General features: G+C 53.0%; 1 protein-coding gene across 3 annotated transcripts; it reads left to right on the top strand.

The window, feature by feature from the left end:
- Positions 1–1,409: 1,409 nt before the first annotated feature.
- Positions 1,410–23,655, top strand: TMPRSS9 (transmembrane serine protease 9). 3 transcript variants are annotated; one of them, XM_087769237.1, is made up of 19 exons: positions 1,410–1,442; positions 9,398–9,545; positions 10,396–10,523; positions 10,973–11,040; positions 11,464–11,642; positions 12,827–12,868; positions 13,890–14,061; positions 14,311–14,585; positions 14,760–14,896; positions 16,096–16,414; positions 17,057–17,228; positions 18,708–18,979; positions 19,698–19,834; positions 20,410–20,770; positions 20,867–20,983; positions 21,613–21,784; positions 22,101–22,366; positions 22,878–23,014; positions 23,494–23,655. In XM_087769237.1, exons 2-19 carry the CDS (start codon positions 9,425–9,427, stop codon positions 23,653–23,655), a joined length of 3,237 nt encoding a protein of 1,078 aa, XP_087625363.1. In that variant the 5' UTR covers positions 1,410–1,442; positions 9,398–9,424. The 3 variants fall into 3 exon arrangements, with proteins under 3 accessions (XP_087625363.1, XP_087625362.1, XP_087625361.1); XM_087769236.1 differs by lacking the exons at positions 1,410–1,442; positions 9,398–9,545 and having other exon boundaries at positions 10,401–10,523; positions 11,467–11,642; XM_087769235.1 differs by lacking the exons at positions 1,410–1,442; positions 9,398–9,545 and having other exon boundaries at positions 10,401–10,523.
- Positions 23,656–24,116: the final 461 nt, after the last annotated feature.

Below are 24,116 nucleotides of genomic sequence, written 5' to 3'. Positions count from 1 at the left end.
GCGACTGCTGCTCCTCATTTCTAACCTGTTCTACCACTGATTCTGCTGGTTTCTTCTTTTATTGCAGCCATCTCTCCCCTCCTCCCCTTATTGCTTTTGGGGTCTGGTCAAGCAGTTTTGTCTTCTCCAGTCTCACAAAGATACGTGCAGGTTTTTCTTTAGCTGCTGAACTTTAGAGGACATCAGTCTCCTGCTCAGCGCTCTCACGGGGATGCACGCATGGGACGCAGCCTCTCAGCAGGGACCGGAGCTGCTTGCGGCATTCACCAGCTCAGTTACTTACAGCCGAATGTGTTTATATTCAGAGACTGCTGTATTTTCCTGGTTCATTCAACCTGCAGGAGGAATTTTCACCAGCCAAGTCTTCATTATTGGTGCTCAGAAGGAAACCTCAAACAGGTTTCAGTGGTTGCTGCTCAGTCTGGAGAGATCCGTGGGAGAGCAGATGTTAGGAATGAAAGACTACGCTCAAAAGCAACTTCAGAGAAGTTTCTGTGATCATTTTATAACTTAAAAATCTTACGTTGTTTCCTCGCTCTGCTCTTTAAACACCCTAACTGCTAAAGTTTGTCGTTAATGTTGAAGCTGCTTAGGCTCAGAAGTGGCAATCGGGTGAGAGCTGACGGGGTCAAGCGGCAGGCAAAAATTCAGATTAAAGCAAAACCAGTTCTCAGTTTTCCACGTGCACTTCGTCTTTTCAAGGTGGCAGAAGGGTCATTTGTGGGCTCAAACATCAGCTTCAGCACAAGGAACCCTGCGCCGCTTTGGCCTCTGCCGTAGGCGTGTGGCGGGAGGTAATCCCTGCCGGTCCCTGTGCAGCAGCCAGGCCCTTTTCCTCGCACAGGGATTGTTCCGATGGTAAATAGAGTGCAGACTGTAAGGGCTCTGGATGTCTGGCTGAGGAAATGAGGGTTTCTTGTAAAAGTGCTCCCCTTTGCTGTTTTCTGTGTGCATGGGACAGTGCTCGCTAACCCACCATGCGGTTTTTGGGGGGGGGCCGACAAGTTCTGGTGAGCGGGGTGAATTCAGCGCTGCTGGCGTCAACCACCAGCACCTCAGGCAGCAATTTTGCTTTCTGTCCTGCTGGTGAAACGCTACTGAAGTGAGCGGGAGTTGTACAGTGACCTGCCAAAACTGTGCTGCGGGCTGGGGAGAAGCAAGAGCTGGGGCATCTCCCCTCGAGGTCCCAGCTGGGGGGGGAAAAAGTGCTTAAACCCAAAGTCCTGTGAAGAAACAAACCAGCTTGTCAGGTCCATCGCTTCTGCGCTCAGCCTGTGCCTTTAAGCTCCGCAGGCAAACGCCGCCCCCCCCCCCCCCCCCCAGCGCCTCCGGGGCCGGGGCCGGGGCCGGGGCCGGGGCCGGGGGGAGGCAGCGCTGCGGGGCCGGGCAGCACCGCGCCGGGGCCGGGAGGCAGCGCAGAGGCCCCGGGGAAGGCGAAGCCGGTGAGTGCCTGCTCCTTCTCGAGTCCTTTTTAGTTCCTCCAGGTGCCGGGCTCTCTTGGCTCGGGTGGGAAGAGAAGCACCTGCACCGTCTCCGATAGCTGCACCCAGCTGTGGGTGCTTCTTGTCCCCGTGGTTTCTGAATTTATTGCTTGTTAGGAGAAACGTTAACCTTTTATTTAAGCAATAGATGCAAATAAGTTCAGTGCTTCCTTTTTAGTCGCTTACGGCTAGATAATTTTTCTTGATCCTGGAGCGCTTTTTAGTGTTTTTCGATTCCCAAATGTTTCGGGGAGGCTGGGAGCACTTTGCACACACGAACTGGTGACACTGGAGGGGATTTGTTCTGGTCGGAGCAAAAAGGAGCCAACGCTGGCCGCAGCCGTGGGCTCCCCATTGAACGGCTGGGGAAGCTGGGCGCCGCGGCCAGTTGTGCCCTGCAGGTTCTCTCTCTGCAGGACTTTGCATCTTCTGCCTGCTAACCCTCGTCTGGGCAGCAAGGTGTGACCTGAGGGGTGAGCCTTGGGGGAAAGGATGGCTGGGCCCGCTTCTCGGAAGTCCTGGTTAAGGTCTTGGGTTCTTTAACACTCTGGAAACCAAACACAGAGAGCGGTGCACATTATTTAAAAGCTATAATGAATTCTGAAATATTCTAGAAAGAAAGTTCAGGGTACTTCATGGGAAATAAAAAGAAGTCCAGCTTTAGCAATAATGCAGACCTAAACGCTAAAATAAGCAACATTATCGTGATATGAAATACGCTAGTGACACAGCCATGGCTGTGAGCAGTTTTGACCGTGGCATGGGACAAATCTTGCAGCAGCCTCCATGGCCTTGGAATCGCACCATCGCACCATCGTTTGAGCTAAGCGGCACGTTTCTGCAGCTGGATGGTGCTTCGTTCCCGCGGTTGAAGGAAAGGGCGTGAGAGTGCCGTCGCACTGCTTCGCACCCGCTTGTCTTCCAGCCGTGAGGCGCCCCGCGGAGCGTGGCGGTGTACGGCCCTGTGTCCCGCCCGAGGGCGGCCCTACGGGCGAGGGTGCTGAGCACAGCACAGGCCAGTGGGGCCGAGCAGACCGGGTGTGCCAGCGGCCCGCGGCCCGTGCCTGGGGATGGTCTGCTCAGGCGGGGGGGGCTGGCTGAAGCTGTATGTGGTCGCACAGCCTCGGCGCTCGGGTTTAGCGGATGACACTATCCCGTATCAACACGTGTGGAGTTTCATTCCTCAGCCTCTGAAGTCAATGACGAAAATCCCATTGACTCGGATGCTGCGAGTTCCCCGCTTGACTGCTGTGTTTCATCACTGGCTGGTTTCTCTGTGTGAATTCTTCCTTTGAGGCAGCACGCCTTGCAGATGGCTGGTTTCAGGGTAGCATGGGGGTTTTGTGCCCGTGAACGGTAATGCCTACCTGTCAAACTGTAATAAGGGCTGAAGCTAGGTACAAAAAAATGTAATTTACACATTGCTTCTAATGTCTGTAAGCTGGTAAGAAAGAATACAATGTGATTATCTGCAAAATGAAGATGCCTGCTTTAGCCCCTGCTCCTCCAAGAACCTCTGGCCCAGTATGTCCACCAGCTTCCTCGGGACCAAGACTTCTCCCGCAGCCTTTGCCCTGGGCCAGAGACAGTGTCCAAGGGAGGAGGGTGGTTGTCGCTGAAGGAAATGCCATGAGTTAAGCATGTGAGCTTTCCTTGGCCATTCACGAGCTGCACAGTATCAAATTATATAGTGCTCCTATTGTGAAAAGTAGCTGGACAAAAATGGCACTTCTTTGCTTACTGGATACTCCCCGCGTGTATTTACTGTCTGTACCGAGTTGTCAGCGAGCGCTGCAGGGGGGGAGGAAGGCAGCCTTTATTTTACTGTGTAATCCACGGCTAAAAGTTTGAAAAGTAATTGCAGGTACAAATCTGCCCAGTGCTCTGTTACCAAAGGGAGAGCTCGAGGCTGAGCGTCTCTAAGGTGGAAAGGACGATAGAGCCTTTGTTACCGGCGATAATAGGAGCAACGGGGAGCTCAGCCTGTCTGCCCTGTCCCAGTGAGACTGCAGAGCTGGCAGGCAGGGAGAGGATCTTCTTACTTGTAAATTGAGAGACATTTGAGGTCCAAGAAGGACAATAAACAAGGCCCGCACAGTGTCACTGGCCTTGCTGAGAGCAGGACTGCGGCTGAAGCAGCTGCACCTCCAAGAGGAGGCTGCGAGCGAGCAGGCCTTCGGGATCGCTGCTGAACTGAATGGCGGGGACTGGGAACGCGCCGCAATTTGTTCACTCGCAGGCTGCTGGCGGCCGACAGCGCCGGGGGCTCTTTGCTCGCTTGCCGCAATAGAAAAGAGGCGTCCTCAGCTCAGGGTCTGCAGCCTCTTAGGTGACGGTGTCTGCTTGGAAGTAGGGTATAGCCTTTCAAATGCAGCACAACCCCACTAAATGTGAACCTACAGAGAGGTGGGGGACATGTGCAGCTCTACATGTCCAGTTACAGAAGTTGGAGATGGGTTAAAGCAAAAGGATTAAAGAAATACAATGTTAGGTGGTTCAAGGAATCAGTCTGGTGGCAGGAGATGCTAATGCCACGTGAAACAAAAAGGCCAAGTTGCTGATCTCCATTTGCATACAATTAAATTCCCAGCTGTAAGGAGAAAAATCACAAGGCTTGACCCCATTTTAACTGAGATATTGTAACTGAGATATATTGGGGTTTCGCTGTTCTCGCCACCAGGCTCTGCCAGCAGACCTGTTTGCACACCCACATCTCATCATCTCCTCTGGTCGTGCTTCTGCTTCACTTACCACAAGTGACCATCTTCTCTCTTCTGCTCGAGCTCGTGGTTTGGTGGCACAGATGTGCTTTGTTCTGGGGCCTGTGATTTTGAATGGTGAACCCACCAAGTGAGGCACGTTGGAGTCTTAATTTTTTCATTTTGGGCTTTCTGCTCCTGGAGAAAGGTGATTCTGCTTCTGCTGTATTCCTGCCTTGAAGTGTCACAAGTCTGATCTCGGTGATAAAATCATTGGTCCTTCACTCACCTTTGACCAAATGCTCATTACTTCCTGAGGCTGCGGGTGGATTTGCTGCTGATCTTGTTGTCTGCCTCAGGCAAGTCGCATATTTTTCATACCAATGCCATCATTTCACAAAGGCTCCGTCTGGGTGAGGACTTACAGGCATGACCTTAGGCCATGAGACGGTTTTACAACCCTTCTGCCTAAAGGCTCAGCAGACACAGGATTGCTGTGCTGAGCGCCAGACTGCCCTGTAATGGTACCAACTTAACGTGGGATAAAGGAAATGTTTTATTAACAAATGGTTGCAGCATATTGGCTGCCCTTTATAATGATAGCATTGGAGAAAACCATCCAAACATGCTAGAATAGAGAAATGCAGCACAAAGACTCCAGAGCAGCCTGGATTCTGCCATCTGGGGACATCAGGGTTTCCTCACCTTCGTTATCTGTAAATGAAGTTGACTTTTGAAGACACGGGTACCACTGTTTCTTCCCTGTGTTTCTTTCCCTGCTTCTTTCCTCTGGTCAACAGAGCAGAGGAGAGGCTTGGCTCGTGTCCTCCTGGTGCAGGGCTGCTGCTAGGGGCTGGCAGGCCAGGAACAGGAGAAGCTGGAGAGGAGCAGGAGGGAGCCTGGGGCAGAGCACGGTGAGACGGAGGAGTGAGCATTCCTGTTCTGAAGGGGGAGAGGCTAAGCGTGAAGAGCTGGAGAGGGCTGGGAGGGTGGAAGGAAAGGTCTCAGGAGGTGAAAACATGAAGGGAAAAACACAGCAGAGGCAAAGGAAGAGAAGTCCCAAGTAGTGGAAGACAGGAGGCCAGGGAACGTGGAGGTAAATGAAGAAAAAAACAAGCCCTTTTGCTGGGTAGCCGTCAGCACCGTGCTGGGAGGTCACCATCGCACTTCAGCCTCAGGAGCGGTCACATTTTGCAAGAAGCCGGTTTCTACCTAAAAACAGGAACCACCACCATTTGTGCTGAACAGTTGGGTGCTCTGGGCCAGTCTTACAGGTGTGCAAGCCACGGGGCTCAGCAGGCTGAAACCCAGAACCCTGCCATGGGGAGTCCGATCTGTGCCCTGTGCACGGACAGACGCCCAGGATCTCCCTCCGCTGGCTCTGCCTTGTCCCCTTGTTGCTCCTGCATGTGATGTGCCCCGGCCCGCTGCACGCGTGCACACGCGTGCTCACACACACGCATGCTCACACACACACATGCTACTTTCTTGTCCTCCTTGATGAGCGGGTGTTAGTGACAGCTTGGCTAATTAGAAGAAATATTATGGATAACTGGATATTTGCACCATTCCACTTCATATTTTGAAATTTCCCTATCTGAACCAGTTGAGAAATAAAACACATCTTCCAAGGAAATCCTATGGAGTGACTCAGGGCTGCCCTGGAGCAAAATCCAGACGCCCATGGAGAAGACAAACCCTGAGCTGGCAAGTAGAAGAGCAGAGGTGGTGGCCATCTCCCAGGAACCTCGGCAGATCCTTAGGGACAGACAGAGATGGTTGCTTTCACAGGACAGTTCTTGTTGACTGCAGCACACCTTACGTGCCTTCTCTGCTAAAATGGAGCCGTGAGAAGAAACCCCACGTAGGCAGGACTGGAAGGACTCTCTTACATCACCGAGTTCCCCCCCCCCACTGTCAGGGGCATCGTAATTTCTAACCATTCACAATTTATAATCTGACAAAAACCATAAATGTGCTCTTTCTTCTCAACATTCCTATGGAAACTCATGTTCCTCTGACTGTTAATACTCCCCTAATTTCTGCCTCCACCAAAAAAATTTACTTTTTGCTCATCTGATTTTATGCAACGATGTTTTTCAACACATACAGCTCCTTGCCACTCATCTCCATTATGTATTTATAGATGGTCCTTATCTTCTGTCACTCAAAAAAATTCCAGTCTCTATTTTTCTCTTTCAAGATGGACTTGCCATTTACATGCCTTTTTAACCTTTTTAACCTTTTAATTCTTTTTTAACTTGCACCACTCACACCAAAAGAAAATAAACTTTCCTTATGCTAAAAGGGAGAGCAAAGAAGATAAGTTTTGATTGTTTTGGGAAGTAGAAGGCTTCTCTGTCTCTAAATACTGTATTTTTTCCAGTTAAAATGCCAGTGCAATCAATAATATGAACTTCTCTCTAGGGTCCCAAGTATGTTTTATCGTGGTATGACTTTTTATATGCAGCCAAGATTAGTTCCATCTAACTCGTATTGTCAAAACAGCAGCCAGCCATAGCCAATTTTGTCTGTGATGTTAATTTTTTTCTCAGATGAGACTGTCCTACCTTTAAAGTCCGTTGGTGGTAAGGCCTCTGTTGCACTGGTCGGCATATCTGGACAGATTTTTGAGCTTCCACGTCCAGCATACTGCAAGAGAGCCGGTGGCTCCAAAGCTATTGAAAGGGGTGAGGAGGCATCGCTCATCTGTATGTATTTAGGTCACAGGGACCACTGGAAAAAATGTTTCCTACCTGTCTCCTCTTAGGCAGGGCTGAATTGTCAAACGGAGATATTGTTAGCAAAACACAGGGGCCCAAAGTGCCGATCTCTGCCAGGCTCAGTTACAGCCGAAAAAGAATATTTGGAGGTCTGTTAGAAAAAAAAGAGGCATCTTGGACAGATTCTCCCGTCCTCTCCCCTTTCTCTCTGTCTGTTGCCTCACAAAGAAGTCACCTTTTAAAATCTCTTATCTAGAAGCTTCAGTTTAAAGAGCTGCTGATGCCTCTTGGAAAACACTGAAAAGCTCCTCTGAAACCGTGCTGCTGCTCCCTGTGTCCTGGGTCCCTTTCTGCCCTCTCTCTCTTTCATTGCTAAATGCATTTGCATGAGAAAAGGCTGCTCCTCCGCAGCTTCCCTGTTTGCTGCAGTCACAGCCTGATTTACAGCATCAGTCAATAGCTGCTGTTGCAGCCCAGCCCCTCACAGCATCTTCTGAGCTGGTAGGAACTGGCCAGGGCAGAAGTGACCAGAGGAGATGTCCCTCCGCAGGACAGAATTTGGGACTGAGGAAGGAAAAGCTCAGTGGCTTTTATGTTCTTGAGGCTGTCGATAGCTAGGCAGAGTAAGTTTGAGAGATGAATTTGCCTTGCCAAGACTCTTCTGGTGGGACCTGTAAATCTGAAGTTTCCCAGCAGCTAGAGGTTGAGTCCTCAAAAAACTCACTCTGAAGGTGAGGAACTTCAGACCTTTGGCCAAGAAGGCTGGACTTCCATGTATTTCAATTCTGACCAACCAAATTGTCTTAGATGAGCTTTTGTGTGCCAGTCTGAAGGGAAGGGTTGTGTGTCTTCTTCCCACCTGTACTTGAATACATTTTAGGGACAGGGGAAATCAGTGTCCTGTCTTGTCTCGTTAGGCTTCTTGCAAAAGCTACCATAGCTGAAGTACGGCCGATGGAATGACTGTGGAGAAAGCAGGCTATCCCAGGCTGTTTCTTTCCTACCAGTATCCAGTTGTTGATGACATGCAAAAGAAGGCCAACCACAGGCTGGCTTGTACTAGCAAGACTGCAGACAGAAAAACAAGATAAAAGTGCCCTATTTTTGGCATTTTTGAGATCACGTTTGGAGTACTGTCTCCCGTCTGAGCATCTTCAGCGCATGAAAAGCATTGACATACTGGAGCAAGCCTAGCAGAGGCCACTGAATTGATCTCGGAAGGAAGGAAAGATCACATGAAGGGGCTTTGGTTCCTGCGCAAGATGTTTGTACCACTGGAAGCAAAATACTGGAAGGACCAGTGCCGGTGCTGACCACAGGGAAGGAGGAACTGCAGCAGGATAATAGCATAGCTGTCATTAAAGCACATATTAATTGCTCTGCTTTACTAGGGACTGGGAGCTCTCTGCTAAACACTGCAGTGAGTTTTGTCACCCACTGAATTTACTGACTGCGATTTTATATTTCCTTCACAATTCTTGCAAAAATATGGACTAGCAGTGGGCTATATATGAAACCTCACCCTGGAACCTGCCTCATAAACAACTACAGGGTGAGGTTTATTATTAGCCGGTTTTAATCCACATAACATATACCATGGGGGTATAAGTAGCCTAGTGTCAGGATTTCAGTAGCCAGGTCAGAATGGTCCAGTAGCAGCAGCCAAGGATTCTTGAGGTTTTCAGTACCAGTTGGCTTTGGTACATTTACGAGCCAGAGTCACGGGCAGGTCTCTCTCCATAGCTCTCTATTCAGACTGCAGAATTTCATATTTAAGGATGTGACTGCAGCCTCGTCTTGTTATTTGCAGGCCTATAAGATTACTCTGAGATAAATGTTGTACTTGCCAACTTAACTGTTCCACCTGCCACTGCAGCTCCGTGACTCCTGAGCAGCACCAAAGCATCTGCTAGTGACACTGGTTGGTTTTAGGATCTTTACTAGGGGTGATGTCTGAGGCAGAAGGAGCAAGCCATGATGATACCATGAGCTGTCGTACCAGTTCACCCCGGCATCATAGGTGGTAGGACCTTGAAACCCTGCTGCTAAATCAAGCCTGGGGGTCTGCCTGCTGAAGAGCAGGTACCGTGTGCTGTCCTGACCCTGAGGCAGAGCCCATGATGGTAGGACACTGGTTCAGCGCTTGCCCAGAGCTTGTGTCACCAAAAGCGCCCGTGCAGAGCACGGAGATGGAGGCATCACGCTGGTTCGTACTCACAATGGATGTGGCCGTGCTCAGTGGTGGCCTCCTAGGAAGAAAGGGAAGGGGAACCAGGCAGGGAGGGGCCACCATGGTTGATGTGTTCAGGTCCTACAACCTGGATGCATTAGTAAAATCTCCTGACTGCAGCCTGAGGCACATTCAGGGGACGCAGTGTGTGTCCATCCTTTTACTTGTGATAATGCACTGGTTGCAGCTCCTGGAGTCCCCATAGCTGGCATGTCACATTTCATCCCAGTCTTGTCTTTTTCCTCCTCTTCTTTTTAATCACAGAGGCCATCTGTAGAGCTGCTCAGAAGCATGGACCAGATCAAGCCAGTGCTAGGCACCCAAAGAGGACTGAGGGCCAGCTGCTGGAAAGTAACCATTGCTGCTGCCGTGGTGGGCAGCGTGACAGCCCTCTACCTGGGGATCCTGCTGGGTGAGTGTGCCGCCGGGTACGTTCTGTCAGTTCGGCTGCTCCAAAAAAGAAATGATCTGCACAGCTCACAGTCCTCATAGCAAAAATCTTCAAAAGCTTTCTGCTGAGGACAAAAACTGCAAGGGTTGTCGTCATCTCATGTTCTGAATATTTGACTTCAAAGCACTTTACCTTCAGTGTCGCGTGACACACATGCTCTGTTCATCTGCTCTAATCTACCCTGCAACTCCCAGGTTGCCCCTCGCTGTACCTCACTGCCCCAGCCATCTCCTGTCGCAACCTCCTGCGGCCGCTGACCGGTGCCTGTTTTACCATCCCACTCAAAAGCATGACCACCATCTCCTCTCCCACCTCCCTCCTGCTGCCTCTGGTGCCCCGTGGCCAGATGCCACCTCAGGCCAGCACCCTGGTGTGGACCCCCGCCTGACGTGACCGATGGATCCCACCAGCACAGTTCTGCTGGACCATACCACTTCCTAAGCTGGCTTCGGTACCCAGCTCGCCTTTTCCCAGCCTGTTGCTGCAAGGATGGGGCCAATCTGGGGTTGCACCCATCTGTTCATGAACTTTTGTCTCAGGCTTGACAAAAATCCACCATTTTCAAGTTCAAATTAGTTCAGTGCAAATTTCTCCTACTGCATGTGTGTGGGGTAGCCCAGCACAGCCATGGGGCACCCCCAAGGCAGCCTGGGGTGGTCAGGGACAGTCAAGCTGCTCAGACCAGCGGGGTCTAAAGGACTTGATGGGACCCATGTTGCAAAGTGGACAGCGAGGAAAGCTGGGTCCAGCCATGGCCCCAAACCTCTGTGTGTCCTTTGTGCCTCTGACAGACACCTTCCCTCTCTGGCAGCCTGTCACCCCATGGGAGAGACCAGCTTCGAGCACACGGTGGAGCTGCGAGGAATCACATTCAACAGCAGCCTACAGCTGGAGAACTCGGAGTACTACAGGGTGCTGACGCCTGCTCTCGAGAGGCTGGTGAGTTGAGCTGGGCTTGCCAGGAAAAGGCTTGGGAAAGACTGTGGTGGTTCCCCAGGGCCCAGCTCGACTGTCCTCATCCGCCTGGATGCCAAGGGCGGGAGGAAAACAGGGATTTCTTAAACATAGCAGCGTACACCGCGGGGCTGAGCTGCACTTTGAGAGGCCCCGTCAAGGCCCTAAGAGACATTTGCGGAGTGGGAAATGTGTGCTCAGGTCTGTTCCTTGCAAAAGAGAGGTGGTAGGAAGGCATAAAGAATGTATGTGCTGCCTCGTGCCCTGAGCCAGGGTGGGAAAAGGGTTACACATGAGCTGGACAGAGGTGCTCCTGCTGCCTGCAGAGACGAGAAGATGCTCCAGCTCCCTGCAAAATCCCAGGCATCATCTAGTCCCATCTCCCAGGGGTCTTCTGCCCGGTAAGTGTGTGACCGTCGTTCTTTGCTTTGCAGTTTCTGTCCAGTTTCCAGGAATCACAGCTGGACTGGAGCTGCACTGGTTGCACCATCCTGGGCTACAGGTGAGTGCAGGCAGCTCTCTCTGCAGACTGTGCGGCTCGTGCTTCAGGGCATTCTGACCAGCTCCACCAAGAAGGTGCGCTCACACCTGTGTTCTTGTTCAAACCCTGTACACAGAGAAGCTGCTTTTTGGTCAAGGCTGGATTTTCTCCTAGGATCGCGCCAATGTTCTGGATTCTTTCATTTGGAAATGCGGTCAGAAAGGCAGAGGAAAATGGCTTTGTTCAATCAAAGCTGAGCTTTGGGCCAAACAAAAAAATGCAAATGACCGTTTCGACCCAGAGCACATCTCCAGAGAAACCTGCGCCTTAAATTATTAAGGATTAGTTTTGTTTCCCTTGAGTTCCCTGTAGGCAGCTAGCACAAGACCCCATCCCTTGTACTGACTGTGGAGCCAATGTACCCACTAATTCTCTGTCTTCCAGCAGGAATGGCAACTCGAGCGTGATCGTCCGTTTCCGCCTCCGCTTTGCCCCCCAGGATTCCCAGCCCCTGAGCTCTGCCACGGAGGAGGAAGCTCTCAGGCACGGGCTGGCGGCTGCCCTGCATGAGCAGGGTCTCTCCCTGGCTGCCTACGGCACTATATCCTCAGCCTCTCTTACAGGTATGCTCCTCCCGCAACTGCCGGGCAGCCGGGGCAAGGCGCCCTGTGCTGGTGCTGCGGCACCACAGGTCACACTAGCAAAACCGCAGACTGTGTCTCGGATAGCCAGCCTGCCACGGGGCTTTAGCTCCGGGGGTCCAGTGAAGGCTTCATGCCCAGCAGCAATGCTAGAAATGGAGGTGCTGTCAGGCACCCAAGCAAACCAACAAAAGATGCTCTGCCTGGCTCCCAGCGGCTACCAGCTTCACAAAAAAGCAGCACAAAGATGCGTAGCTCTTGGCGGTTGCTGAACTTCGTGGGGAGTCCCCCAGGTCCCCCTCCAGTGCTGATGCTGTCCTGCTGCTCTCTGCCCTGCAAGAGCAGCTTTGGGGGCCTGCAGCAACAAGAGAACCTAAAGCATAAATTGCAGCCTCTTTGGCTTTTCTTGCAGCACCTGGAACCAGGCTGAGGGACAGGAGATCAAGCCTCAGGAGGTTAATTGCTGGCTTGTCTGTACTTACAAGTACACAGCAGCCCTTAGGCAGTCCTCAGAGTTGTAGCAATAATTCCTGCTTAGGTAGATATTTCTCATGTTTTAATTATTCTCTGAAACCGCCTGACTAGAAGTTCTCCTTTCCTTCAGTGACTGTGGCGTTGCATGCGACCATAGGGCTCCAGGTCCAGCGGATTTAAAAAAAACCATGTGCCTGGAAAACATGAAGGTGTGGGTTCCTCTGCAGCTCCCTCTGCCCACCCTGCAACGACGGGCAGGGTCCCTGGGTCTTTGGGAGCCTTGTGCAGCCCAAACGGAGGGTGCGCAGACACCCCTTGGCTGTAGGGAACAGCCCTGCATGGCTTCAGCCTTGGAGCCTGCTCCAGGGAGGCTGCTCACTGCCACGGCTCCTGGGAATTCCCCCTGCACCTGGGATCACCCCAGCAGCCTGCAGGGCTGTAGATGGCTGCTCCCTGCTGCGCACGGTGCCTGTGGAGGAGCAAACTGAGGAGGGGCCCCAGGAAGGGAACTGGGCCAGGAGCTCACCGCTGGCCATGGGGCAGGGAAAGCAATTGCCAGGCAGGAGGAAAAGATGAAGCAAAGCCTCTGCCAGCCCTGGCCCAGGAGCAGCACAGTCCACAGGAGCAAGCAGCTCCTGTGCCCCCCCCCCGGGACGCCCTCACTAATCCCCGTTCCTTCCACTTTGCCGCAGGTCCCAGTGAGGTTTCTCCCCACAGACCTGGACTGAAATCAGGTAAGAGCCAGGCAGCAGGAAGACCCATCTGCCGCAGCTTCCTCGGCTGCGCTCCACAGCCTGACCTGTAGCCCCCGCCGCACCGGTGGCCTGGCTGCAGATACAAGAGGCGTTTGTGCCCCGACTTGTTCATAACCTGGTGGTCCAGGGCCCTGCACCTCTTTCCCCCTGCAAGCTCAACAAGAGCTGCAGCTCTGCTCCCAGCTCCATCCCACAGGGACACTGGCACTGCCAGGGAGCAGAGTGACAAGGACACCATGGTGGTTGCCCCTGAGGAAGCCAGGGGACAGTTGCTGGGAGGGCTGCAGAAGACACAAGTGACTCAAACCTTGCTGTCCCCAAGGAGCTGCCCTGGAGACACATTCACTTGCCTCAACACTCAGTGCATGTGGAAAGAAACCCCTGAATGCGACGGCCAAAAAGACTGCGCCAATGCCTCTGATGAAAGGGGCTGTGGCGAGTCTCTCGCAGCAGCTCTCCTGGACATGGGGGACGGGCCACAGCCCACTGCTGCAGACCTTGACAGCTGTAACACCACCGGGCTTCTGGGCACTGAAGAGAGCCAAGGACATGGCACAACTCGTCAGGCCAATAGTAGATACCTGCATCAGGATGAGGGGAATTGCACCCTAGAAACACCTCGGTCCCAGCACCAACTGCAGAGGGTCCTGACAAGGCCCACCTTCCTGGTGGGCAGGCACCACGTGCCCACGAGCTGCTGGGAGCAGATCACGAGGCAGTGGCTGAGCTTATGAAACTAGCCAAGATCTTTCTCTCCAGAATTTCTTGCTTTAGAAGAGTTTCAGGGAGGATGCTGTGATGGGCCAGTGCTTTGCAGTGCTCTTTTCCAGGCCTGCAGGTTAAAGGCTGCCCTGTGACATCCCTGGCAATGTCCTGCTGCTTGAGCACGTGCTGGGAGCGTGCACAAAGCCGAAGCAGCTTTTCCCACTTGCCCCCGAGAACGCTTTGCTGGGGCGCAGCTGGCAGGATCCTGATGCACTGGCTCTCTCCTCCCTTTCAGACTGTGGGAGCCGCCCTGCCATGCAGATTGCCACCAGGATAGTTGGAGGCTCAGAGGCGTCCCGCGGGGAGTTCCCATGGCAAGTCAGCCTGCGAGAGAACAACGAGCACTTCTGCGGTGCTGCAGTCCTCACGGAGAAGTGGCTGGTGTCTGCCGCTCACTGCTTTACTGAGTAAGCTCTAGCCACGCTAGCTTGCCCCCCACCCCGTTTCCAAAAGCTGCCGTATCTTCTAGCCCAAGCTCCCGCTGTCCCACGCTGCCCCAGCACGCCTGGTTTCCTTCCCCTACGCCACGGCGAGCTCCTGTCCCAGAGCGGATGGCAGGATGGGCAGGAGGCTGCACCACCCGCACCAAGCGGCTCTGGTTTGCAGGGCGATGCTGTGGCTGCGGGCTCACACGCTCCCGGCTCTCTCTCTTCCAGGTTTCAGGACCCAGCCATGTGGGCAGCTTACACGGGGACCACCTCCCTCAGAGGCTCAGACAGTGGCGCAGTGAAAATGGGCATCAGACGGATCATCCTGCACCCCTCCTACAACACCGACACGGCTGACTATGACGTGGCCGTGCTGGAGCTGAAGAGACCTGTGACCTTCACTAAGTATATCCAGCCCGTGTGCCTGCCAGACGCTGGCCATCACTTCCCCACCAGCAAGAAGTGCCTTATCTCTGGCTGGGGCTACCTCAAGGAGGATTTCTGTAAGCAAAGCGTGGCAGGCGCAGAGGAGGCATGGTGGGGTGTGAGCGGTGCGGGAGGCACCGGGGACGGGAACTCAGGCCATGCTCTGGCCGGCCGGGAGGGCAGTAACACGGGGAGCTGGTCCTGTGCAAGGCTCCCTGCCATGAGCTCACGGCCGCATCTTTCTCGTTTAGTGGTGAAACCCGAGTTCCTGCAGAAAGCAACAGTGGAGCTGCTGGACCAGACGCTGTGCTCCAGCCTCTACAGCCATGTCCTCACAGACAGGATGCTGTGTGCTGGCTATCTGGAGGGGAAAATCGACTCCTGCCAGGTAAGCTTTGCCCAGGGGAGCCGGCACACCTCCCCGCAGGAGTCTTTTCCGTGCCAGTATGCACCAAACAGCACTTCAAGAAGCCGGAGCTGACACCATGGTCACAGTCCCCCCCCAAGGTTTGAGGCCATGCCTTGGACCCAAGCACAGATCAGGGACTGCAGAAGACAAAAAAGAGGCTATGTTCTCCAGTGCTTAGAGCAGGCAGTGCTATTTAAGGGGCTCTTTTGGCTATGTAACTGTTTTTCTTTGCTTCCTGAGCTGTAATCAGGGCTGGTGCTACCAACGTACCTGGCAGGTCCTCAAATCAAAATCCAGATGGCAAAGGGCAGCAGAGGAAACTAAAACATACACAACAGTTTTTGGTGAACAACTTGGTGTTTTCCCTATTAGTCTTTATCCAGCCTGGAACTGCAAGTGGTCAGCTGGAGAAAATGGTGCCTTTCACAGAGTGTGGGGAGAGGAGGACTGTGTTGGGAGAGAAGGACTGTGAGTTCCATGGCTGTCCCTGTGGTTTGGCAAGGTCCTTCGTACCCGCAGCCACCAGCCGAGCAAACTGCACTTCTCTGGTGGTAGCGCTTCATATTTCTGCACCAAATGCAGCACAAACACTGGAGAAGGGGCCAAGAATGGAAGAGTCAAGGTTGGATGATGAACGTGATCCATCCAGTTATTCATTATTCACCCAGAGCAATCCAACCCCCAGAAGGCACTGCCAGCTTCACAAACACCACATGTCCTCCATCGGTGACCCTCATATGGCCCCACAGTACCAAAGAATTGACCAGGGAACCATAAGCCAAATCAAGAAAACATCACGCAGAGATTAGCGTGGTCTCCCTGGGTTGCGTATCATGCAATGAACACCCATCATCTGGCTGTCTGGCTTAACCTTTAAGAGCAGCAACAAATGATTGAACCAGTAGAAATGCTTACCCTAGATTTTACGGAGGATGTCCTTGTGCTCTTCTGGCCTATCAAGGGCACAAGGCTACTGCTGGACAGGGTGCCCACACAGAGGAGCACCCAGAGGCCAGCACAGGAGATGCTTCACTCATCACTAGGCTGGAGCAAATCAGCAGAGGTGAGCTGGGGTGCACAGGGACAGAGAGGCACAGTCCGGCAGCGGTACGCTGAGGGTGGCCAGGGCGAGCTCGCAGCGGCCCCAGGGAGAGCTCACCATCTGGCTTCTCTTGCAGGGTGACTCTGGTGGGCCCCTGGTTTGTGAAGAGCCATCTGGCAAGTTTTTCCTGGCAGGAATCGTGAGTTGGGGAATCGGATGTGCTGAAGCCAGGCGGCCTGGGGTTTACACACGTGTCACCAAACTCAGAGACTGGATCTTGGATGCTATTTCTGCCTTCCCCACCTCCATAGCCCGTACTGTCCCTCCAGTACACTCCAGTACTAACAGTAATGTGGTCAGCTCTGAAGAGCACACCACCACCACCACCGGAGCAATCCCCACCGCTTCACCAGCCCCAGCTGCCAGCAAGCCAGTGACTGCATCAAGACCACAAGGTATGAGCACCCGCAGGGTGGATGCACCTTGGCAGGAAGAGTGGCTGGTGCAGGTCCAGATGTCAGGTTGGTTCTGCCACTGAGCTGAAATGACTTTCAGCAGGGTGACCCACACAACCCTTGCCTAAGTGCTAAGGGCCAAGGCACAAGTGACACTCTCTGGCTGCCCCGGCTCAGCCCAGAGCAGCCCGGCAAAGTCACTCAGTGCCTGTGCAGACGAGTTTCCTGGGCTCCTTTGCTTATGCAACTGAATGTGTAATTTTGTCTGCTACCTGTGGAATTGGTTTGCTCCCGCAGGGCCAGGGCAGGGTACTAAGACACAGCAGGGTCTGACAGTGTTTAACCTGTTGACCGCTCGCTGTTGTTTGCTACCTAAGGATCTCCCAGCAGTTCAAAGTTGATGGCTGCAACTTCACAGCAGACATCTTCTTCAGACATGCATCTTCTCCCTGAAGGGAAGGAGGGCAGGTGTCCATAGGAGGACCACTGCGCTCAGCAGGCAGGGCATGGGCATGGGCAGATGCCTGACGCTTCAGCCCTGAGCTGTCCCTGCTCAGACTTACTGGTTAGAGAGAGCAAAAATCTCTCCTCGCTTGTCTTCTGCTAGGAGTACTCACAAGTCGTGTTTTGGCTTTTGTTCAGAGTGTGGAGGACGACCTGGGTTCTCTAAACCCAGCAAGATTGTGGGAGGAACAGACGCTTCCAGAGGAGAGATCCCCTGGCAAGTCAGCCTCAAAGAAGACTCAAGGCATTTCTGCGGCGCCACCATCATTGGGGACCGCTGGCTGCTGTCGGCAGCTCACTGCTTCAATGAGTAAGAGTCCATCCTTGCCAGCACCGCTGTTCCAGCTCGCCTGCCCCCCGGCACAGAGCTGCGCAGCTCTACGCGGCCGTGCAGCCAAACCCACAGCTGCGGTACTGGAGTCACTGGGGAAGAACAAGAACCCACACTGGACATCATTAACTTTTGTTGTAGCTAGAGATTCATAGTAAAAGGGGTTTTGTGGGGAGGCTGGGATGAGGCAGGGGAAGGTTAAAGCAGCCTGGGCAGGGAGCAAGGACAACACATCTCATAGGTGGAAAAGGACAGGTGCCACGAGAGAAGTTCTTCAAGAAATTTAACTTCAAAAATGGGCTGGAATATAGGAAATAGAGACACGTGGTCAGTTCAGTCCAGTCCTGCATAGTTCTGTTAAAGGGCAGGAGCCCAAGCCCAGATTTATAAATAACCTAGACAAAGAAATAAGTAGCAAGAGGATAATGTTTGTCAAGAATAAAAATTCCTGAGAAGGCAGAAAAGGTGGGGGACAAACTATGTGAGTTTCAAGACAACCTTAGGCATTAAATAGCTGGGCAATAAAGCAGCAAGTGAAATGGAAGGTAGGCAAGTGTGAAGTGAGTGAGGCGCATCGCAAAAAAGCAGTGCTATCTGTCTGCAGATGACGATGGGTCTCCATCAGCTTTTACCATTCAGAAAGAGGTCAGAAACACTGTGGATATTGCCAGGAGAACAGCAGTTTTGTGGGCAGTGGCAATGAGAGAGCAAGCGAATGGTAGTAATTATTAGAAAAACAACTGAGATTACCAGTATGTTGCTGATAATCCGCAGCATACCAACTTCTCGAACACTGCACGCAGTGCTAGAGTAACGTATTGTAAAAAGGCTAACGCAAGACACAGGGATGAGCTGGGTGGGGAACAGCATCCATAACAAGCACAACAAAATAGATCAGACTAGACTTGGGAAAAGGGACCACTGGGTGGGAAGGGAGTGTGTGAGAGGGACTATACAATTACGAGGGGTACAGACAAAGTGTTCAGGGAATGCCTTCCTACTGGTTTTCTAAGATCAAATAATCACCAAGAGCAGGCGAAAAACAAGCAAAAAGAAGCAGTTCTTCATAAATGTCATTAAACTGAATGTTTAAAATTCACGTGGAAAAAAAAGAAATAAAACACAACTCTAGAAAAATCCAAATAAAACCCCCAAATCCATCAAGACCTACTGAATAGAGACACCATCTGTGTGCCAGAGCTCCTGAAATCACAGATTTCTGGAGGTGAGGATTACTATACGTTTACCTGCTCTTCAGGAGAGGTCCAACATGTGCCACTGCTGGGAATAGTTCTTTGGGCCTGACTTAGCCAGGGCTGCTCTTCTGTGTGCTGGGCTCTGCTTTGGTAAAGTAAGGTTTCAAACACCGATCATTTAAAATTGCCTGCAATTTAAGCGTCAGAATTCATGGTAGGCGTATGTGTGCGAGCATGCATGTTTAGGATTATGTATTTGCAGGACAAATCCAGAAGAGATCGAAGCCTACGTGGGAACAACATCACTAAACGGAACAGATGGGAACGCAGTGAAAGTCAACGTAACAAGAGTGATCCAGCATCCCCTCTTCAGCCCTCTTATTCTGGACTTTGATGTGGCTGTACTTGAGCTGGCAAGACCTCTTGTCTTCAACAAATACATCCAGCCTGTCTGTCTCCCCCTTGCTGTGCAGAAGTTTCCTGTTGGCAAGAAATGCACCGTTTCTGGGTGGGGTAACCTCCAAGAAGGGAACGGTAAGCAGGGAGGCATTACCGCTGATTTGCTTTGGAGCAGTGACGGACTCGGCAGCAAAGCCTGTGCCACTGTGACCCAGACGGTCCTGGGAGCATACAGGACAGGGGACAGTAACAGGGACAGTCAGGAACTGACAGAAGCACAAGAACAAGCGAGAATAAGGGCACACAGAGCACTGCCTTAAACCGCAGTTATTTACGAGCCACCAGCCAACAAGAAAACGGAGAGAGCAGCTTGGCAGGAACCAGGAGAAACCGGCTGGGCTCCCCTCAGTAGTTCTCCCATGTTAGGCTGGAGTGGGGCACTGCCTCAGTGGCCTGCTGTAGCTCTGGCAGGACAGTATGTTGGCCTCAGCAACCACGCTCTAGCAATTAGATAAAGCAAAGATCCCATCGTAAGGGGAAGGCCTGAGGGTGGCACATGTGAAGGGACAGAAGGGACAGAAGCCCCACTGTCCCTCTGACAGTTGAGCAGCAGCCCACAGGCTGTCAGGATAACAGAAACTTGCTGCCTGTGTGCAGGATCCTTTGCACAGGTATGGAACTGCACCCTGGGGTGGGCCAGGAGCTTCAGGGCTGCTGAGGGAGGAGCTCATGTAGGACTCAACTCCTGCGTGGGATTAGATCTGTTTTCCTGAAATATGTGTTGGGTCAGTCTAAAAGCCGTTGGCTCCCACTTTCCTCTGCTGCACTCACTAATCCCGTGGTTTTCATGCAGTCACCAAGCCTGAGATCCTGCAGAAAGCGTCCGTGGGCATCATAGACCAGAACACCTGCAACTTCCTCTACAACTTCTCCCTCACTGACCGAATGATCTGTGCTGGCTTCCTGGAGGGGAAGGTAGACTCATGCCAGGTAAGAGTCTGGGATTTCTCTGCTCCTCTGTGGATTGTTCCAGAAAGCTGGGCTAACTCCCAGCCTCAGCACATCCTTGGGAAATATTTACTGAGCTGCTGTGGCCAGGCTGTAATCCGCACGTAACTTAGCTCAAAAAACCCAGCCCCCTGCCTTGGAGCTTTAGAAAAGTAAATAAAGCGCCATCAAGTTGAGCATGACTTAAACCAACATCCCACTGCTCCGTCTGGCCAGACTGGAGTCCTGGATGAAGCAGCTCTCCTCCTGTGGCAGTGAGACAGTGGTAGGTGGTGGTGGCCGTCCTTCACTTGTGGAAAGGTGCTGTCAGGAGCTATTAACTTCCATGACAAACGCCACTTGTATCTGTGCAGCCAGGTTGAGCCACTGACCCTGGTTTCAGCCGCTGCACGCTCATGTCTTGCACACACACTGCATGGCAGCAGCCAGCGCCGTGGGGCTGGAGGAAGAAGAGTTTGGGGCTAGCTAAGCCCTCCCAGTGTGGCTGAGGGGCAGCTCCATGCAGACCTGTCTTGGGGAGATTGGGCTGAGCAGCCATTGCCTTGCTTCTTCCTCAGGGAGATTCAGGCGGACCCTTGGCCTGTGAGGTGACCCCAGGAGTGTTTTATCTGGCTGGCATCGTCAGCTGGGGAATTGGTTGTGCCCAGGCTATGAAACCCGGTGTGTACTCCAGAATTACCAAACTCAAAGACTGGATCCTGGATACCATCTCACAGTTGCCCAGTCCTGGCACAGGCACCCCTTCCAGTTCAGCCGTCACTAGAACTTCTCCTGCAGCCATCCTCACCCACCAGCCCAGCACAACAGCTCCAAGTCCAATCAACAGAACCACTCTGGGGATGGAGATGACCACAACCACAAAGGAAACCTCCACAGCTCTGAAAAGCACTGAGCCTGCCAAGCCCACCCAAACCCCAGGTAAAACTGACAACAGATAATTATTGACATGTTGGTAGGAGACCTCCAGCCCCAGCACAGAGGGTACTGAGCAGGCCATGGGTTATTGCCTTCCAGTGGTGCCTTGTACCAGCCTCACCTTCAGGTGTTCCAGCAACGTCTGTATTGGAAAAGAAAATCCCGAATGCGATGGCATTGTTGACTGCAGCAACGGCTTTGATGAGCGCAACTGCGGTGAGTACAGCTCTGCAGCCTGCAGCTGCTGCCCAGCCTTATTCTACATCACCCAGACTCCCCAGTGCAACCCACCAACTTCACGTGGGTGTCTTGGGCCCCACGCTGTACACTGGGGGCCTGAGCCAGCCCCTTCTGGTCCAGGTCCTACTCGGTCTGCCAGAGCCTAGGACGAGATAAAACTGGATGAGCAGGGTCCAAATTTTCTGCCAGGGAATGTGGCCTCTTCTCCTGTGCTATAAACATTAGAACTCATTTCCCAGCACACAGGCCTTCTGGCCAGTCAGTCTGCTAGTACAAGCTGGCAAGACGGCTCTGCACAACGCAGCAGCCCAGAAGATGTCTTGTCATCCCCGGGACTGCTCCTTGGACTGTGCATTCCTTGCTGTGTGACAGCTCAGCCAGTCCAAATGTCCCCTCCCTGGAGGGGGGATCTGTGATAACAAGTAGAAGTTCCCAAACCATACCATGTCTGCCAAGCCTTGCCTCAGATGGGTGAACAAAACTCATCCTACCACCCTGCGTATGTCTCCCAGAAGGCTGCCCCATGGCACGGGCTGTGGAAGGAGGGCAGATACCCCTTTCACTTATGGTTACTTAAAACCACGGTGCCTCTTCTTCTGTCCCAGACTGTGGCTTAACAACTGCTCTGGCCTTCAGCAAGATCGTGGGTGGCAGCACTGCGGCTCGAGGAGAATGGCCCTGGCAAGTCAGTCTCTGGCTTCGGCGTAAGGAGCACAAGTGCGGGGCTGTCCTCATTGCCGACCGGTGGCTGCTCTCTGCAGCTCACTGCTTTGATATGTAAGTCTGAGATGGGCTAGTGAAGCCAGCTGGCTCTTGGCCTCACTCCCGTCAGCCCACCTGCCCCTCCCCTTCCTCGCAGTCCAGCACCGTGGCTGGGATGTTGTGCCCCACTGGCAGCACACACTCCCTATTGCAGACATTCCCCTACGGGTAAGCGTGAAGAGGAGTGAGTGGAGCAAAGCCTGGGTATGTCCATAGTGTGATGGAGAGAGGGTCCTGGCGTGGCCATAGCACATCCCAGCCCCACAAGCGGAGGAACAGCCCTCCTCGTGAGGCCATGCTCCTAACAGCCAGGTTTGCTGTCTTTCTGCAGTTACAGTGACCCCAAAATGTGGGTGGCCTTTCTAGGAACACCCTTCCTGAGTGGCATCGATGGCAAAATGGAGAAAATATTCCGTATCTACAAGCACCCTTTTTACAACGTCTACAGCCTGGACTACGATGTGGCACTGCTAGAGCTGAACACGCCCGTCAAGTTCAGCAACACCATCAAACCTATATGTCTCCCAGACAATTCCCACATCTTCCATGAAGGAGCCAGATGCTTCATCACAGGCTGGGGCTCCACAAAGGAAGGAGGTACTGGCAGAGAGGGCTCCCTCACGTCCATGATGGCCAAGCTAAGTGCCACCTACCCTGCAAGCCCAAACATCCACAATTCCCACTCCGCTGCCCTAAGTGCTCCCCATGCCAGGCCAGACCCAGCCCGCAGGGGATACTAACCTGGGCAAGGCCTGGCATCACCACAGTCTCCTCCCCGGCTGCCATGCACTGTACTCCTCCATTTGGTCACACCTCTGCCCTCTTGCAGCCTTCCCAAGCTTTCTACATGCCCGCCACTGTGCTCCCCATCCCTGTAGCAGCTGTTCCAGCAGTACAAGGACCACCCTGATACCATTTCTGTCTGGTCAGCCGAGCTGCCTGACAAACTACACACCAAAGGGACCTTCCTGGGCTTGCTCTGCTGGGGAGGAACCCGTGCAGGTCTCTCCCTTGGCAAGCAAGCAAGGCCACAGAGATGCTACTTCTACACACGCTGCTGCCTCTCGCGTGCTCTGCGCCAAGCTAACAGCGATACTTGTCTCCTCAGGTCTCATGTCAAAGCATCTGCAAAAAGCAGCAGTGAACATGATTGGAGACCAGGCCTGCAAAAAGTTCTACCCTGTCCAGATCAGCAGCAGGATGGTGTGTGCCGGTTTCCCACAGGGCACCGTCGACAGTTGTTCAGTGAGTGCAAGAGCAGCAAATGCTGCGGCTGGGACAGAGCAAACTCGGGCCAAGTCCCCGGGCTGTATTCCCTCAGCAGGGCCCTGCCCTGCCTCCCCTAGCTCAGCTGTCCGGCCGGCCGGCTCCACTGGCCGTTGCCATTATCCAAGTCCATCCTGCATACACCTCGTTCTGCTTGCCCCACCAACCTGTGACAGGTCAGGGAGACACGCAGAGAGGTAATGCCAGACAAGAGCCCGCAGGGATACCATGGAGCCCGTTTCATGACCCTGCTGTGCCTTTGGACACGGCTCCTCCGTGTTCCAGAACCCCAACCTCGGATTGCGCGTGCAGGTACATCACTGAGCCGTGCTCCAGCCTGGGGAGGTGGGGAAGAAGACAGCAAATGCTCCTCTGTCCCAGAGAGAACGAACACCTCACGGCTGGGGGGGGCTGGGCTGCCTTTGGCTTGACACAGGACCCTTTTCCTCTCTCCGCAGGGCGATGCAGGCGGGCCCCTGGCATGTAAAGAACCCTCAGGGAAGTGGTTTCTAGCAGGAATCACAAGCTGGGGCTATGGCTGTGCCAGGCCATACTTCCCTGGTGTCTACACCAAAGTCACGGCTGTCCAGGGCTGGATTGCGCAGAACCTCAAGCTCTGAAGCTGCACATTTCGCCACTCAGGGAAGGCGATGAATGAGAGGAGCAATTGCCAGAGGATGCACTGACCCCTCAGCTATTGTACATTTTTTTTGATGCTGCAAAGGGGTGAAGATGGCCTGCAGGTATTAAGCAAATGCCAGTGTTGTATGACCCACTGCAGTTGTGACACCAGGGCATTTGATAACTGCTTTGCATAGAAAGGTACAATTCTAGACATTTTCTATAAATAAATGAGGCCTGTTCCATCTTAAGACCTGGCCAAACATCCTACGCATTAAACCGTGGCCTTTCTAGTTGGAGGGGTGCCCGAAACATCTGCTAGAGATTCACGTAGTTTGGCTGACCGCTGTCTGTGAGCTGTGATCCCAAAGCCAAGCCAAGAGACACGGGAACTTTGCCCCAGCCCAGAGTTACGCCCTTGCAGAAGCCTCACATCTCACTGCCTTGATGGAGCCGTTGT

The sequence above is a fragment of the Nipponia nippon genome, unplaced genomic scaffold, assembly GCF_047370975.1.
Source record: "Nipponia nippon isolate SJK-2023a ecotype South Korea unplaced genomic scaffold, ASM4737097v1 scaffold_31, whole genome shotgun sequence".
NCBI classification, from domain to species: domain Eukaryota; kingdom Metazoa; phylum Chordata; class Aves; order Pelecaniformes; family Threskiornithidae; genus Nipponia; species Nipponia nippon.
Note: the sequence above shows the minus strand (reverse complement) of the source record. Positions and strands in the feature narration are given on the sequence as shown.

Excerpts from the sequence above, each read along its gene's own strand:
- TMPRSS9 (XM_087769237.1), top strand. The coding sequence starts at position 9,425 with ATGGACCAGATCAAGCCAGTGCTAGGCACCCAAAGAGGACTGAGGGCC. Across the intron at positions 11,041-11,463 it reads TGCACCATCCTGGGCTACAG|CAGGAATGGCAACTCGAGCG; the intron begins GTGAGTGCAGGC and ends TCTGTCTTCCAG. Across the intron at positions 14,586-14,759 it reads CTACCTCAAGGAGGATTTCT|TGGTGAAACCCGAGTTCCTG; the intron begins GTAAGCAAAGCG and ends TTTCTCGTTTAG.